We start from the raw sequence: 16,852 nt of genomic DNA, 5'->3' as shown, positions 1-16,852 counted from the left end.
GGGGCAGTCTGAAGAGCAGAAAAGGCCTTGACGCTGTGTAAGCACTGCTCAGCAATAACTAAAACATCAGCGTGTTATCAATGCTATTTTCAGCACAGATCGAAAACATAGCCCCATACTAGCTACTATGTAGAAATTTAACTCTATCCCAGCCAAAACCAGCACAGTAAGTTATCAGAGTCTACTGGCTTTATAAAACAGCAGTTACAAACAAGGTAAAATTGTTGAGGATTTGCAAAAGAGAATGTGGAATTAAACAGACAGTGCTACTTGAACTGTTGTAAAAGAATGCTGTTGATAGCTTAGCTGCTTGGACATTTTTAAAGAAATTCAGGATCAAGTGCAAGATTTTGCCAGTTGGGTGTACTGTTTTCTCCAGAGGCAGGATGGATTACTCATTTGAAACCTACTTACCCATAGTGAAGACTGTTAAAATATAGATACCAAAGTGAAAGATGACTCTCTGTTTTCTAGTCTCAGAATACCCTGAAGTGCTTTTGAAGCACAAAAGAGAAGGTTAATACAATGTTGTATTTTCCTTCCCTTGGAAAATACCATCATCTGCCAAATTGACTTTGAGATCTGTAAGAACTGTCACCATACAGCCCTTTGATCCAGCCTTTTCATATGTACAGTTCATGTGGAGGAAATGTAATGGCATGGAATGTCGTTGCAGTGAACAGGTGTGTATCTCTGATTTCTAAAGGAAAAAAATGCTTCAGTCTTAAATAAAACTCAGTTTAAACTCACCTTTTCCATTCTTTTAAGGGTTCTTTTTCATAAATTTTTCTCATTAGTATTTTTTTAACCAATCTCTTTTTCAGTTGATTACAGCAGTTTATAATACTTTGCAAAACAGACAAAAAAGCAAATAATATTTGCTTAAATTTAAGAAAGCAGTTCTGCATTTGAGACCTAACGTGGTATAGTCCCACTATGATTTTGGAGACTGAGACAGTCAGGGACATTGCTTTGTGGCTTTGCTTACAAAGTGTCTCTTCTTATGCAGGTGTACCATTAGCACACAATTTGAGGGGTTTCTACCTTTTCAGAACGTTGCCTTTTGATCTCTTTGCATTCAGTATTGGCTTTATAGAGTCATTGGCAGTGGTTGTAGTCCATGTCAATGTGACAGAGTTCTTTATAATCAGCCACTTCAAACAAAATCTTGTAGATGTGAAAGTATTGATAAATGTTTTCAATCTTACTGTCTTATGGCAGACTGAGGGCATAGGTATTTGGGGAGAAATTTGAACCCCGGACGGTAAAATCTTACTTTACCCTTCCAAATCATTTGTAGTCTGATCAGTTTGGCTGAGTCATTGAAAAGTGTAAAACTCACTGATCTTGTTGACTTCATATCTTTGCATGACCCTGCAAGGATGATTTTGTTTTCAGTTTGTGAACTAGATGGGTATGAATTTGTTTCAGTTCCTCAAAATTTTTTCTTTTCATTGGATGTGGAAGAAGTGGGTATGGGGTTTGTGGAGAAGACTTTTTTTTTTCATTCTTGACACTAAAAATAGTAGTGATGGTTGTCATCATTACAGTAGGTAAGAGAGTGTGCAGACAACTAAGGACACTTGAACTCTGCAAAAAGGCATTGTCCAGTATCAGTTCCCCCAAGGGTAAAAACAACATTAAAAGCATGTCAGCATTTCCTGTCACTTGTTTAAAGTCTGTTCACTGAGACATTTGGATAGTAGACAAGACTGTATTATGAAGAAGGGAGAATGTAACAGTTGTCTACAGATGCAGTAAGCCTGTGTGGAATTAGGTTGCTAAGAAATGTGATAGAAGTACTCTGAAGTCATATAAGCAGGTTTCAACAGATAAAGAGTTTCCACATGTGATTCCTAGAGAAATAACTTATATTCCCGTGGTGTTTGAGTTTTTTGTTTGAGGACAACTTGTAATGTATGCAAGCAAGAAAAGCCCAGGTTCTGCCCCAGAGATGAGTGGGTGTTTTAATAGTTTGGTGGTCTGTCAGATATCTAACAATTTTAAGAATCCTGAGAAATTTGGAAAAATTATACGAGCAAGCGGCATTGTCAGTGGCTCCCTTGTGACTAAAATGAGTTTGGATTTACATTCTGATAACTGGAGAAACTGCAAAGTAGCTGTATACTGTGAGTGTGAATAGCCTGTATTCCTTCTCCTTTTTGATAGTGGTCAAAAGTGGATGCCCAAGACAGGCTTAAAGCAGGGTTAATATATACTTATAACAGAATTGCTCTCAGCCTCCAGCTGTTTGTTGCCCAGGAACTTTCTGGGCCACTGGCAGTTTCTGTGTGTTTAGAATCCACACAATAGATTTCTCTTCTGTGAATGCAGAAAAGAAAGTTAGTTGTTCTTTCTCTTCCTTGCCTGTCTGGTCAGATCTCTTTAAGGCAGAATAATTTCAGCACCTCTTTATGTGCTTGGTTTATGTCACTTTCAGTCACTCCTAACAATCAGCAGAAAACAATATTTGTGGCAATGAAGGTGATTGAATGTGTAGTGCAAAAGTGTAATTTAGTTTTCAGTAATCATTATTATCATCTGCTTTCTTGGGCCATTAAAAATTCTTTTCATATTTGTGCCTATTGTCCTTTTGTGGCAATGCATTATCTAGCTTTCCAAATCTAAGTGGAAGAGAGCAGTTAACATGTTTTCTCTCTTCTCTGTCAGGGTGGTTAACAATGTGTATATCAAAATATCAGCCACTTACAGATGTCAGTTTAAACTTCTATAACTTGTTCATGTGTGTCTGCACCATAAATAGTAAATTAACTGTAAAATGAGTTGGCTAAATAGAGTCATTGGGCTGCTTATGAGTGGCTGTTCAAAGTAGTGGTGGGGGTGAACTGTTCAAGGGCTTTTGGGTCAGATTTTTCCCCTAAATGGAGAGTGTGAAAGATTTGTCATGGAAGTGTAAAAGGTTTTTTCAGAATTGCAGAAGTTAGCACGAATTCATGGCTTGTGAAATGCTAATGATCTTTAGCTGAAGAATAATACAGAAAGTTAGTTAAATAAAAGATGGGAATTACTCGTGTCTTATGAAATTCAGATTTTTCTGGGATCCATACTATGTATATACAGAACACACTTAGACATGGATGAAGTGCATCATCAACTGTGGTGCAGGAAAAGGAGAGCACTTTTGCTTACAGTCAGCGTGCTTTATGCATTTTGTGTCTGAGATTGCTGAACTATTATTCAAAGCTGTCTTGGCAGCTTCAGAGTTGAAGTTTTCAAATGGCATTTCTAGATATCCTGTCATACCGTAACTTGAGTGACTTAAACATCTTTGGTGGTTGAAGGTGTTAACAGCAAAACAGTGTCTTGCTGCAAACAACTAGGTAGTTCAAATTACCTTCAGAGCAAGATTCAGGTGAATTATTTTATATATAGATGAGCTGTTGTATTTTAAATACTTTGCAGCTAAGTAATGCGTTTTAGAAAAAGTAATTTTTAAATTAAGTAAACTTTCTTATCTATGCAGTATGAAATGTAGCTGGGGTCTTGACCTTTTTAGCATTTCCAAAGTGTGACTGCTGTTTTCATGATATTCATAAAACTATCTGTTTTAAGCTTAGCAGGGAATTAATGTTGAGCTGCTGGGTATTTAACAGAATGTTAGGTAACAAACATTCTTTAAAATTACATAGAAAATGGGCCACAGGTTATTTCTGCAGGTGCAGGTGATTAATTAGTGGCAGTTGGAGGTAGAAGCAAAACTTCCAGTCTTTTAACCACCGCTGCAGGTTTGGTGCTTATTTAGGTGAAACATAAGTTACATATTCTGAGTTACATAACTTCTCTATTCTTAATGATTAATTGAGCCGCCATTGATAATCTGTCCTATTGTTCTATAAGGATGATGCATGTTTTAATGATGGTATATGTTAACATGTTGGCATTTATAGTTAATGTTGTAACATTTCTTTGAGTCAGGAATTAAAGTACCATTAGGCTGCATATACCAAACACAGGTATTAGATCAGTGATTTTAAAAAGTAATTATATGTGGTTTAAGTGTGTTAACATTCAAAATGATTAGCAGGGAGTACTGAATGTGATATGTGACTTAGCAGTAGGATTACCTGAGTAAGTTTTCACTTATCTTTTTACTAACAGGAAAACCAGTTACGACTGCATGATGGTAATAACATTGAAATGCTCAGTCTAGATGCTGATGAGAAAATTCAAGAAAATAGTGAGTAGGCTAGGAGATGGTTCATAACTTGTGTTGGTATTTTTTTGTATATCAAGACTGCGCTTTGGCAAAATTGAGAGAAAAAAGGTAGAAATAGGTTCAAATGAAAATTTAGTAACATCACAATGCTGTACAATGTAACAAAATCCTGAAAGAGACAAAAAATTCAGATAACTTTTTTCATGCATATCTTGTCTCTAAGACTTTCCTCTGTGTGGTTCAGAAAAATACTTTGCTATTTCTCATTTTAGGGGCTGTTTTTGCTATTATTTTCTTTCTTTTAAGTTTAAATTACTATTTCTAAGGGGTTTTTTAATGCTTTCATATGTGTATTGAAATTAAGGTTTAATCTAAAAAGTATATTTTTGGGACTAACTTTGCTAACCAATTTGTGCTATTCTATGCATATTTTGAGATGCTACCTTAACAGTAATTTATTCCTAACAAAATTATTAAAGTGTTTGCAGCTAAAATTGCATTGAGTTTTATTAAAAGAAGTCAAATTAAAATTTTAATTAATCTGTGGCTAATGAGTAAAATTTTCCTCGATGCAGGTTGTCCAAAGTGCTCATAATAAAGCCAGGCAGAGAGGTGACTCAGCTTGCCTTTCATTTGTAGTAGTGATTACATTTCTGTTAGACCTCAAATTGTCTCTGAGATTTCTGACAAGTTCTTCTAACTGCTTGGCATTTATAGGGCTTCCATCACTGTTAGCAGTAGTGACTACTGACTAATTGCTTGGATTTTAACGATTAGGTTGTGCATTTCTACTTAAAGCAAGTATTAGTGAGACAATAGAAATGCTTATGGCCTGTTTACAGTAGCACTGTTGCTGCTGATGATCGGGAAGGTGCACTGGTGTTAATGAAGTAGTTGTGACAAAACACCAAATTTATCAGTCTTAAGCTGGGCCTGCTGTAGGCTGTGTTAAAATTTGCAGGTAACATAAAGCACTGGAAATTAATTGCCACAACCTACAGAAAGCAGCTTTTGACCTTGGCTGGACCTCCCCGGAGTCTAGTTGTACACTAGATAAGGTTTTCAGTTCATGTGTGCTTGAGATGCTAGCAAATGAAAAATCTTAAAAGAGTCTTCATCTCCTGTTCACTCAGGTGGCTGGTTGCAGTCTTTTCTGTAAAACAGAAAAGAAAAAAAAATTACAGTTATGAAAAGGAACTACTGAATGAGTGGGAAAAGATAGTGATAGTAGCTCTCTGTTGAAGCTGCATTTTGATGTTTCTGTAACTGGTGAAGACAAAAAGACCAAGTACTGTTTAATAGCTTTTCATAATAAGTATAGGATTTGTTACAAGCATCTATCTTTTTTCCTGAGGAAATGTTAGGTTTCTTTTATGCTCAGTTCGGTTTTGGTGGGCTAGGATATCTAATGAAGGTGTTAAATCTTGTTAGGAAAATGTGCTTTCTGACATCAGGATTCAAGAAAGATGAGGCTTTTGCCCTTGAAACTTTCTGACCCTTCAAAGTGTGGCTGACTTAATCTAGGAACTCCAGATTAGGTTTACTCATTAATCAAATCCATTAGGGTCTCATTGAAGATAATTTTAGAAATAGTAGTATGAAACTGTAGTAACAGGTGTTGCACTTCTGGGAAAAAAGTAATAATTTATTATATCTAAGCTCCTTCTGGTATATTTCATTTTCTAAAACCTAAGTATTGAGTGTCTAATTGTGAATAGTTTTTTTTTTTAACTTACATAAACCAATTTGTCTTTTATTATGTAGAACACTCAATGTATAAACTTTTGTAAAAATTTGGATATTCACAGGTGCCTGGATTTTTAAGGAAAAAAAGCTTTGAAATAATAAAATACAGAGTTCAACAACTTGTGGTACCTCTTTTTAAAAATGCAAGCTTTCTATTGACTTCCCCCCTGCTGTTTAAGGGTCTATTTCTGGTTCCTGCTTCCAGCTGCCAGAATCTTGAAGCCTTCTCCATCACTTGCCAGGAGAAACAGGTGTGGAGTGCGCTTCCTCTGATTCCTGCTCTTGGAATCAATGGCTCCCTCTGCAGTCCTTTTAAGAGAAACTAAAGTGTCTCAGATCCTCTGCCATTCCACCTTTTTGTCTTTCCTTGGGAGGAATACAGTAGATACAAGAGTTTTGTCTTACCTCCAACCTTCCAGTCTTTTTCTACATATTCAGGACAACTGCATTTCCTACATATGATGTAAGTCAAGAGAGACTAAAGACTTAGAATATGCCTTTTCAGAACGCTTGCAGTTAACCAGATCTGTTGTGGTTGCTGTATGGCTGAAACTTAGTGAGGACTCTGGGCTCCAGCTTCCTTAAAAAGTAGACTTAAAAGAGTGCCGGACATGATACAGGGATGATGGAGTGAAGAGAAACTGAGAGACTTATGGGGAAGAAATGTGCATAGGAATTTTATTAGAACTGTGGGTGGAGGAGGGCAAGAAGAATATTTTCAGCTAACTGTGGCTATTATGTGCTGTTCCTCTCTTCAGTTCATCCTCAGGTAGTCACTTAAGTAAAAACTTAAAATACCACGTTCTCATCCTTTCTGCAGTGTGATGTTACTACTGTCATTGGGAAAATAAGACCTAAATGTTTTAATTTTTAAGTACTTCTTTGGATCTCAAAAATAACTCAAATATATAGCTGGGCCTAAGAACTAATTTTAGGAAAATGTAAACAATGTCTGTGGAATTTTACTGGGGCAGTTTGCTCATGAATTGTTTTCAGAAGGCTCTTTGTCAGAGATACCATCTTTGAAGTAAGATGAACTACCCAGTAAAGTGACTTTTACTTTTAAATGTCAGGGAAACCTGGAAATGGATATTACTTTATAAGCTTATTCTAGAATTTTTAGAACACTAAATAAACTGTGTAGCATTTTCTAGCAAAACTTTTAAAACCTGCAAATTTCAAAGTGAAAAATATAGATCACTGATGTTGAAATTGTTTAACATATGCAGGCAAGCAAAAGAAAATTAGAGGCAAGGCTCTGCAAAAAGAGGAATGCAAAAACTGCTGCGCTGGATCAGGCCCATGGAATGATCTTATTATATATAAACTTCCCCTTTCACTTTGTGAAAATGATCTCATTGCCAGAAATGGAAAAGCTTTTATTGCTATTGTTCTGTAATCCTCTAATACACAAATAAATCTTCATGCATATAGATATATAAAACATAAAATCCACAAGACTTGTGAAATCTGGTGTTGCAATTGATGTTTGTACAACAACTAATTTTTTGTCTGCTTCGTAGTATATTTTCCAAATAATTGTATATCCTCTTGTGTTGTTTTTTTGTGAGTGGGTTAGGTTTTATTTATATTGTAGTAGCAAAGGGGTGATGTTTGTTACAACACTGTCAAACTGTGCTTTTTTTGTGTATGCCTCGTGCCTTTGTGTATGTCATGTGTCGTCTTGCATTGAGTGAGATCTGCAGCCCAAACGTTGGATTTTTTCATGTAAAATCTTCCCTCTGCCTCAGACCTTTTTTTTTTATTCTGAGCTCTCACATTTTTAGAGTGTTGTGGAGGGGTTTTGAGCCTTCACTGTCTGCACTCATAGACAGTATCCTAAAAGAGGACATACTATGGTTCTGCTACAGTCATTTCAGTATTTCTTTCTGTATTACTGTTTGGCATAGTTTAGTTTTCCTTGGTGGTTGCTTTGTTTTTGGTTATTTGATTATGTAACTTTCTAAGATATTTTTCTTAGACCTTTCCACACTGAAGTGCAGGTTCTTGCTGCGTTGGGAATTTGGTAGGTGTTTTATGTCCGTGTCCCCCCATCCTCCCCCCATATATTACCTCTCAACATTAAACTGAATCTGTTCTTGTGTTCATAGGATTGTTGGGAAATTCAGGTTGGAAGGGGCCTCATGAGGTCTCTAGTCTGACCTCCTGCTCAAAGCAGGGTCAGCTATGAGGTCAGACCAGGTTATGAGGGATTTTATCCAGTCTGGCCTTGAAAACCTTGAAGCAAGGAGACTACAGAACTTCTCTGGGCTATCTGTTCTAGTGCTTGCCTGTCCTCATGGTGAAAATGAGTCATCTTGTATCCAGTCTGGACTTCTCTTGTTTCAATTTATGCTCATTTTTTCTTGTCCTGTCACAGTGCACCACTGTGGTGATCCTGACTTCTTGCTGACCTCCTTGTAGATATAGACAGGCTGCAGTTAGGTCTCCCCAAAGCTGTCTCTTCTCCCTCAGCCTTTCCTCACAGGGCAAGTGCTCCGTCTCTCTGAGCATCTTGGTGGCCTACTACATCCACTTTGTGGATGTATTTCTTGTACTGGGGAGCCCAAAATGAGGTGCATTAGACCATATCTGGAATAATAAGCACTGAGTAAAGGCAATAATCGGTTCCCTCATCTACTGGCAAGGTTCTTCTTAATAAAGCCTGGGATATTGTTGACCTTTCCTGCCAAGGCACACTGCTGGCTCATGATCAGCTTGCTATCTGCCAAGACTTCTTCCACAGAACTGCTCTCCAGTCAGTCTCTAGCCTGTATTGTTGCCAGGGCCTCTCAGGTGTGGGGCTTCGTGTTTGCCTGGTCTGAATTCATAGAGTTCCTGTAGGGTCCATTCCTCCAGCCTGTCTAGGTCCATCTGAATGGCAGCCCTGCCCTTGGACTTGTTGACTGAAGCTCTTCACCCCAGTTAAGTATTATCTTAAAATTCTGATCCGGGTACACCCTACTGGCCCTTCAAGTCATTGGTAAAGTTGTTTAATGGACTTGTCTTAGGGTAGACCTCTGCAACACCCCACTTGATACCAGCCTCCAGTTAGCATGCAACGCAGTAACCATTATCCTCTGAGCCTGACCAGCCAGCTGTTTCTTACCCAGTCTAGTTGTCCATCCATTCTAAAGAGATATTTTTTTTTCTAGTTCACAAATACCCAATTTCTTGAAGTTCCTATGTCCTCTTTTAGTGCCTTGATGCATTTTATTGTTAGCTGTTTTATCAGTGAAAACCTACCAATAAATATTTTATTTCATGTATTGGAACAGTTTCTGTGTTCATGAGTACTTTATAACTCTGTGACTAATTTTCTTGGTGAACTTCTCGTGAGGAACTTTGTCATTGCCTTTCTTTTTTTCAATGCCGACATAATCGTACCATATCTTCTTCATGTTTTTATAATGCAGATTTTAGTAATTTCAGATATGTCTGCTTACTGTCTGAAGTAGAGCAAGCTGATTAACGTTTCTTAAAGTAGATGGGGTTTTCTACTTGCTTTAAAACAGATTGTGCCTGGATCTACAATCTTGTTGTTTCTAGCTCAGACAATTTGTTGTTCTTAATTATTTGCTCACTTCTCTTTGAAATGGTAATTTTGATAGATATGCATGCTAGATGATAATGTGTTTGGAACAGCTATGTCACTAGCATTCTTCATATAAAATCCATATTAAAGCAACAGTTTTATTGGCAGCACTTCAGCAATTGCCTTGTCCTGGTGGTGGTCTATCAGATGTTCCAGTTCTCATTCAAATTTCTTGTTTATGATCTAATAAAATAATTTCCTGTTCCTTTCTAAGTTTTTGTTGGCTTTAAAATCACTCCCATTTTATACTTCAGTTTTTATGATCTCTCCTTTTCTACAGCTTCATTAAATTGGATTTCTATTTTATATGGGAATCTTGTTAGTCTAGCACTATATATGCAGTATGTAGTGCTGCTTTACTCCCAAAGGCTGTATTTCATCCTTCCTGGTGCTGGCCACAAACTGTTCCCTTGCTTACCATTCATATGAATTGTGCTTGTCTCATACCAGCGACAGGCTAAAATACCTCCTGATTTCAGGTTGTATAAGAGTAACTCTTAAACATTTACCCTCACTCATAGAACCATGCTGTTCTGCTATGTGGCCACAAATCTGTAGCTATTTTACCAGTTGTCACACTTGTGTGTTAACATCTGCAACAACAGAATTAGTGGAATGAATGCCTTTCTCTTCAGCTAGACAGTTTTGAGTCCAGATGTTAGAGCTCTTGAGTGTCAGATATGGACTGAGGTACAAATAGGTTTCAGTGTGTCTGATATGGTGGGAATACATGGATAAAAGTGCGAGTTATTTACAAAACTGCAATGCAAAATTTTCTTGCTTTCAAACATTGCTTTTAAATGATAATTCTGTTTTGACTGTGGGTCACATGGGTACATGTTTACAAATGTGACTTACAAATGTGAAATTACCTTACATGTATTTGACTATCTGTCTTCTGGATGTCATTACCACCTTATAGTTCATCAGCTTCTCAGTTCATTTGTGGTTTTGCTTAGGGCTGTGTCTGTGCAGGCAAATAAGGTAATTTCTGTTATCCTTGTTAGATGTCAATATGCAGATAATGGTTTTTGTCAGTATTTTTGACCTGTCAAGAGGATCAAGGTACAAATGAGTAAACTTGACTCCTTTGGGGGAGGGTAGGGGCACAAGGGAAAGTGGTTGCTGGATTTTGTTTTGTTTTGGTATTGGGTTTTTTGCTGCTTCAAAGACTGACTAAACCATGTTATCTTTACTGAGTAGTGCTTCTCTCCTCTTTCCAGTTTAATGTAGTGGATCATAGATTTGTGTGTGATTATGATTTAGTTGCTTTGTTGTATGGCTTATTGAGTATTGTGGTGTGGCATGTTTGCTGGCTTCACATGAAGTAGAGCATTGCTAACCGTATATTTGGATGTTTATATAAAATACTAAGTGCATGTGTTAAATTTTTGTATAAAGAGAAGAATATTTTGCTACCTGTGCAAGAAATTCTGGCCAAATGAAGTAATTAAATGAAGAGTGCGTAATTAATTAATGATTAAATATAATGTAATTCTTTCTGGCCAAAGAAATTACTGAAAATGTATGCTAAAACTGTATTTTAAAAGCAAACAATTAAACAGAAAACTTCCTTAGTGCCCTTGGAATCTTTCAATGTGTGAGCCAAAGGAAATGCCTACCTTATGTTGTCATTGGAACAGCCTCTATTTGAGGTTCCCTTAGGCCTCTTTCTTACCCTGCTAAGCTATGCATGTGCAGTGAAAGTCTCTTTTTCATATAAAAGTTATTTTTCAACAAGAAGTATTCTGCTTTCACAGCAGTTTCTGTCGGTGGTTAATAAGTTTCTTTGAAAATTATGATTTTTCTCCAGAGATGTTGATAGATGTAACTTGTTTTTTAATTCCTGCTTTATATGTAAGGCAGAAGTGGTAGAAGCCATACTTACTCAGAATGACAAAGGAAGTCCATAACAGAGCAAAACTTAGAACCTAGATACCCTGACTGATAGTCTTCTGCTATAGCCATTAAAACATTCTTTTTCCCTTCTAAGATTTTCTGAAAATTGTGCTATAAAATGATACCATAGCAATGGGGTTGGAGATGTACATATGTTGCTAAGAAACTACATGGTCTCTTCTGGACCAGCCACTGTGATAAAGTGGCTGTCTTTAAGTTGTTGTGTATGGAAAAGGGCCACTTTAGGTGATGTGCATTTTGCTCCACCGATTTCTGACCTGCAATGCTTGCCTTTGCAGATGGAACATGAGGATTTTGTAATGGAGGGGCATGGCAAGACTCCACCTCCTGGTGAAGAAAACAAACAGTGAGTCACATGTTTATTTAAAAAGGGCCTTACCATAGTAAATGGTGTGAAGCACTCCTGTTTAAATGTGCTGGGAGCATTGGTTGTTTGTTTGGTGCTCGCCCTTTTGGTTCCTTAAATATCCATATATAATAGTGGATGGTGGATGAAAAAAAAACAGCAGGATGTTGACTTGCCTTAAATTTAAAAGCATAGAAATATGTGTTACAATTTCAGAAGGTAAATCAGAAGTTGTTGTAAAAGAGATAATCATTCTGGAAGCTTGGCACTGAGGTAGTGAGTTTGTATGTGAAGTTTTTATACAGCTCTTCTTCACTGAAATAATGTGAAATATGATAGAACCAGGGCCTTCCTTTTGGAGTGCATGGAGTAGATTAGTCCTCTCTGAAATACAAGCCTTACTTCTTTAGAATGCGTTTTAATAAAGGAACAGAAATTGTAAACAAAATGTTCTTTCAAGGATGAACAATTTAAGATGCTGGTACGCAGTGCTTTAGGGAAAGATGCTTGATCAGAGAAGAAAATGACAGATTTTCATTAGCAAAAGGCACATAAAAATGGCTTTTTCATATGACTTCAAACTGATATCCAGTAATAGTTGGGTTTTTTCCCTGGGTTTTTGTTCAGATGGTAAGAACAGAGCATTGTCCTAGAAGTATTGCAGTGATGATCGTCTTCCATATTCTTTGCTTTAGTTAATACAATGGTAATTAAATTTTGATATCATAATTAATTTTTTTTTCCTGACCTGCCTTTTGGAGCAAGCAAGAAGATAGTCTTTGGGAAGTCCACAGCACAGACCTTTTTTTTTTTTTTTTTTTTTGTCCTATTCTTAATTGGATGTTTCCTCATGAGAAGGAGGAAGTTCTCATTGATCAGCAGTACACTTGTTGCAGAAAGGCTGGGATTTGACTTGGGGTGAAGGTCTTCCTTGCCTTCTAGATAAGCTGGCAACTGTAAGTCCACTGCCTCTACGACAGTGAGAAACCGTTTCTGAGGTAGCCAAGGGTTCAGGGAAGTTTTAGTGCTGAACATGCACATTCTTTCCATCGTGGAAGTGAGCCAAACTTCTCAAAGTAATTGCTGCTATTTCTTTCTATTCAGACTGCCCAACTTATTGTGGTACCAAGAGACACAAAGCTTGTTGAAGTAGAAACTTTCAGAAAGTTCCAGAAGAAAAATCAGTGCAGAAATAAAAAGTAGGAGTTAGACTTCTGCTCTTCTGAATTATTTCTTTAGATATCTAGTAGTATAATGAAACACGTTATTGTAGTGAATAATACAAGGGATGTTGTATTGGATTTATCATAGCCTTGTGTTCGCCATCTTATTTTAGGTGCAGGTGGAAGCTAGAATTACTTTACAGTTGACCTGATTTCTAATTAGAGCTTTTCAAGTGCCTTACAACATTCTCTCTCTCTTCTCAAACTGTGGTTATTAGAAAAAGAATATGAGATTAGTGATAGGCAGGATTTTAATTTTTTTTAACTAATAAATTTGTGTTCAGGTGGCATCTAGGATCTTGTCCATACAGATCCTGCCCTAAGGAGTATCATTCCTAATAATGTTGTTAATAATATTTTGATAAAAATATAAAGGTGCAATTTTAGTAATGCGACTAAGAGATGAAGATACTTGTTTTGTGCAACTGTAACATAATGCCAGCAAAAAATCTATTGTGGATATTGCTCTTAAATTTAAATCAATCACTTGAATCTTTTTCCACCCACAATCTGAAATTTTCCACTACAGACAAAATTGTCTGCCTTGTAGAGCTTACCTCTTGCTGTAAGTTATATTAATCTGGCATCTGAGATAAACAAATGATAAACACACAAAGGATCAGTAATGATCTTTGTATTCTTAAGTGACTCCAAAAAGCTGCATTGATTTAAAATCTTTTGCTGTAGATTTCAAAAGAAAAGGAAAAAAATCTAAAATTGCCCCTTTGTATTATTACTTATGTGCATTAGGGATTAATTGGATATCCTGGAGTGGGTCTAGTGAAGGGTCACAGAGAGGGACTGGAGCATCTGACATAGGAGGAGGAGGAGAAGCTGAGAGCTGTTGAGATGAGAAGACTTGGGGGAGGATTTTATCCATCTGTATAGATACCTGATGAGGGGACTAAGGAAGACTGAGCCAAACTCTTCACAGTGGTGCCTGGTGAAGAGGCAAGAGGCAATGGGCATAAACTGAAATACAGGAAACTCTACTCAAACATAAGGGGGGGGAAATTTTGTTTGTTTGTTTGTTTTTTTACTGTGAAATGTGGTCAGACCTTTGGAACAGGTTTCCCAGAGAGGTTGTGCCTTCTTCATCCTTTAAGATATTCAAAACCCAGCTGGACACAACCCTGAGCAGCCTGCTGTAGTTAACCATGCTTTGAGTAAAGGGGTGTGGGATTGGTGATCTCAGAGATCCCTTCCATCTGCAATGATTCTGTGATTCTGTGTACCTGTGTTTGCTGTTGTCCTCCTAGTTGGTTTGAAATAAAATTGGAACTTGTTAGTGAAAAGTAGATCATAAGTTTGAATGTAGAGTCAGATGTTCACTACAGAAATAGCTGCACTAGCTGAAGATTCTTCCTTCCCTTTCCAGCTGTTCATCAGACTTCTTAGACTTTACTGCCTCTATAGCTATGCAGATGGGATTTTTTTTTTTGAGTGCTTCTAATTTGCTTTCCTGAAAAGTTGGCCATATTAATTTCATTGCCTTTCAAGGCAGCCTGATCTGGGTAACTCTGTACTGAGATTGTTGAGGAAGTAAGTATTCAGAAGATAACGGTTTTAGCAACTGACCTGCAAGGGAGCTAACTTGCTCCAGAGTGCTGGAGCAGTCTGCAAGTGTTAACCTCCTAGGCAAGCCCAGCAATTTCTTAATATTTGACTGCATTCCAATGGACTCAAAGTTTAAGTGGACAATGAAAGAACAGAAATAAAAAGATACTTCTGAGAGACTTTCAACGGAAGCAGTAGTTCTTACCTAGCCCCAGTTCCATGTGAAATTTCCTTTGCTAAAGTACAGCTTCATAATGGATTACAAGGAGCCAGCATCCGTGGATGACTTCTGGCACTTTATTTCTGAAATGCAACAGAGTATTTCAACTCAGTTTGAATCAGGGATAAAAACTTGGCATTGCAAGAGTACCTTCTAGTATTAAAAAAACAAACAAACAAACAAAAAAAACAAAACAAAACAAACACAAAAAACCCCCCCCCAACAAACAAAAAAACCTGCTTCAGTCTCGCAAACCTTTCTTTTGCTCCACTGAACAGTTCTTTCAGGCAGACTTACTGTACTAAAGTTGCAGCACTTTAAGATTTTTTTTTTTCATTGAACTGTAGATGATACCTGAGAACTGCTGTCTGCTGGTATCTGTCAGTTTTGTGGGGAGGAATTATCCTGTTAGACTGTATACAAGGTCTTTAGAAATCTTCAACTGATCATTTACAACATGAATATAATTGATTTCAATTGAAGCTAATTATGAATAAAAGTTACCCATTCAAACTCCTTAGTATGAGTGAAATATGGAATGGGCATACTTGTCTCAAGTCCTGTGAAAGATTTGCAGTTTATGTACAGTGCCTTTGTCACAAAACTGTCATGACTGTGCAGCAGTGAGGGCTGCCACTTACTCTAAAACCTACACTTAGAAAGAAGCGAGTCTGCCTGGACTACTGGAGCTGATAATGGCTGTCTTGGACCGTGCTTCTACTCCAGCAGAGGACCAATGGACCCCCTGAGAAATTGTTACTTCTCAGTTTTTAAGTACTCTGTAAATTCCTCCCTCCTGTCAGCCCTCTGGTATGTGATATAACTGTTTGTTACACTTGGCCATGTTATTTTGTTATGTGGCTAATATGTTTGGTAAGAAAGCCCTTTCTCTCCCTCCCAAAGGAAGAGTTTGGAGAAAGATCAGTACCATTATGTTCAATTGCAGGTGGACATTTTGTTACAGGCGTTCTCTCATATTTTCATCCATTATGAAGACGTTGACCTGAATTGCCGTGCTTAAGGAGTAAATATTATCTCCCCCCAAAATACTTGCATTTTACATGACAGTAGCTTCTTGTTGCCTTACCAATTGTAATAGGGCTTTTACTTTTTCAATGCTAGAGCAAAGATTAACAGGCAGCTTTGATCCAGAAACATCTTTCCAAAACAGTCAAATGTCTGTTGATAAGCAGAGAGGAGCTTCTCTTTGTACCTTTTTTTGGGGTAGGAAAAAAAATTCTACTGAAGTCCTTAAACTGAGGTTGTGCTCCTAGTTCTAGCAGTATTAATTAGCAACTCTGCCTGTGCTAATAAATTATCCCCTGCTGTCACCACCAGAAACTTATGCACCTTGATCTATTAATGAAAGGGATCATGTAATGAAAAACTACTCCTTTTTATAAGAAAAAATGTAAATGTTTTATTGTTCCTGACTAACACATGGAGAGGTCTGTTTGACAGCAGCTATTCAGAGAAAAAGTGACTCAAGTTCATACTCATGTTTACTAGCAAGGTAAGCCAAGCTATTACTGCTGTCTGAAGTAACTCAGCTGGCTATTCCCCATCTGCTGTTTTGTAGTAATGGGAGAGAAAAGTCTTCCACTATCTTGGCAATCTGTATATCTGGAAATGATTCATATTATAAGAGACATAGCAAAACGGGATCATTTCCGTAATTTACAAAATGTCATTGGTTAGACCTGCTGAATACCCTTTTCCCTGGCTTGATAGTTTAATGTATAGATTCTGAGGCAAGAGTCTTTAATGAGACCCTCCAAAATTGCAGTAATGCCAGGAAGAGATTGCAACCAGTGAGGATCACAAAAGTGTTTTAGATTTGGTAATGTTCTTTTACATTAGTCTTCGACATTTCAACAGGAATATTTAATGTCTTCCTGGATTTGTTTGACACTACAATTAAAAGAAAGCAGTAACTAAAATGGTCTAAGATGGAAACAGGAATCATAGACTAATAAACTAATTTCAGTTTGAAAGGACCTCCAAAAGTCATGTCGTCCAATCCCATGATCGAAGGAGGGCCAGATTTGAAAGTTAGATCTAACTTCTG

At 37.2% G+C, this 16,852-nt stretch overlaps 1 protein-coding gene across 11 annotated transcripts in view; it reads left to right on the top strand.

The window, feature by feature from the left end:
• TNRC6B (trinucleotide repeat containing adaptor 6B) overlaps positions 1-16,852 on the top strand; it is a 136,786-nt gene that overhangs the window by 30,949 nt on the left and 88,985 nt on the right. For 9 of the 11 annotated variants that reach the window (XM_075500190.1, XM_075500291.1, XM_075500281.1 and 6 more), the window contains exon 4: positions 11,717-11,784. The exons of the other annotated variants lie outside the window; for them this stretch is intronic. In XM_075500190.1, the coding sequence (XP_075356305.1) occupies positions 11,717-11,784 (68 nt within the window). The remainder of the gene's footprint in view (positions 1-11,716; positions 11,785-16,852) is intronic. 11 annotated transcript variants of the gene reach the window in all.

Source organism: Mycteria americana, chromosome 1 (assembly GCF_035582795.1).
Source record: "Mycteria americana isolate JAX WOST 10 ecotype Jacksonville Zoo and Gardens chromosome 1, USCA_MyAme_1.0, whole genome shotgun sequence".
Lineage (NCBI taxonomy): Eukaryota > Metazoa > Chordata > Aves > Ciconiiformes > Ciconiidae > Mycteria > Mycteria americana.
This window is presented reverse-complemented; position numbering and strand designations above follow the sequence as displayed.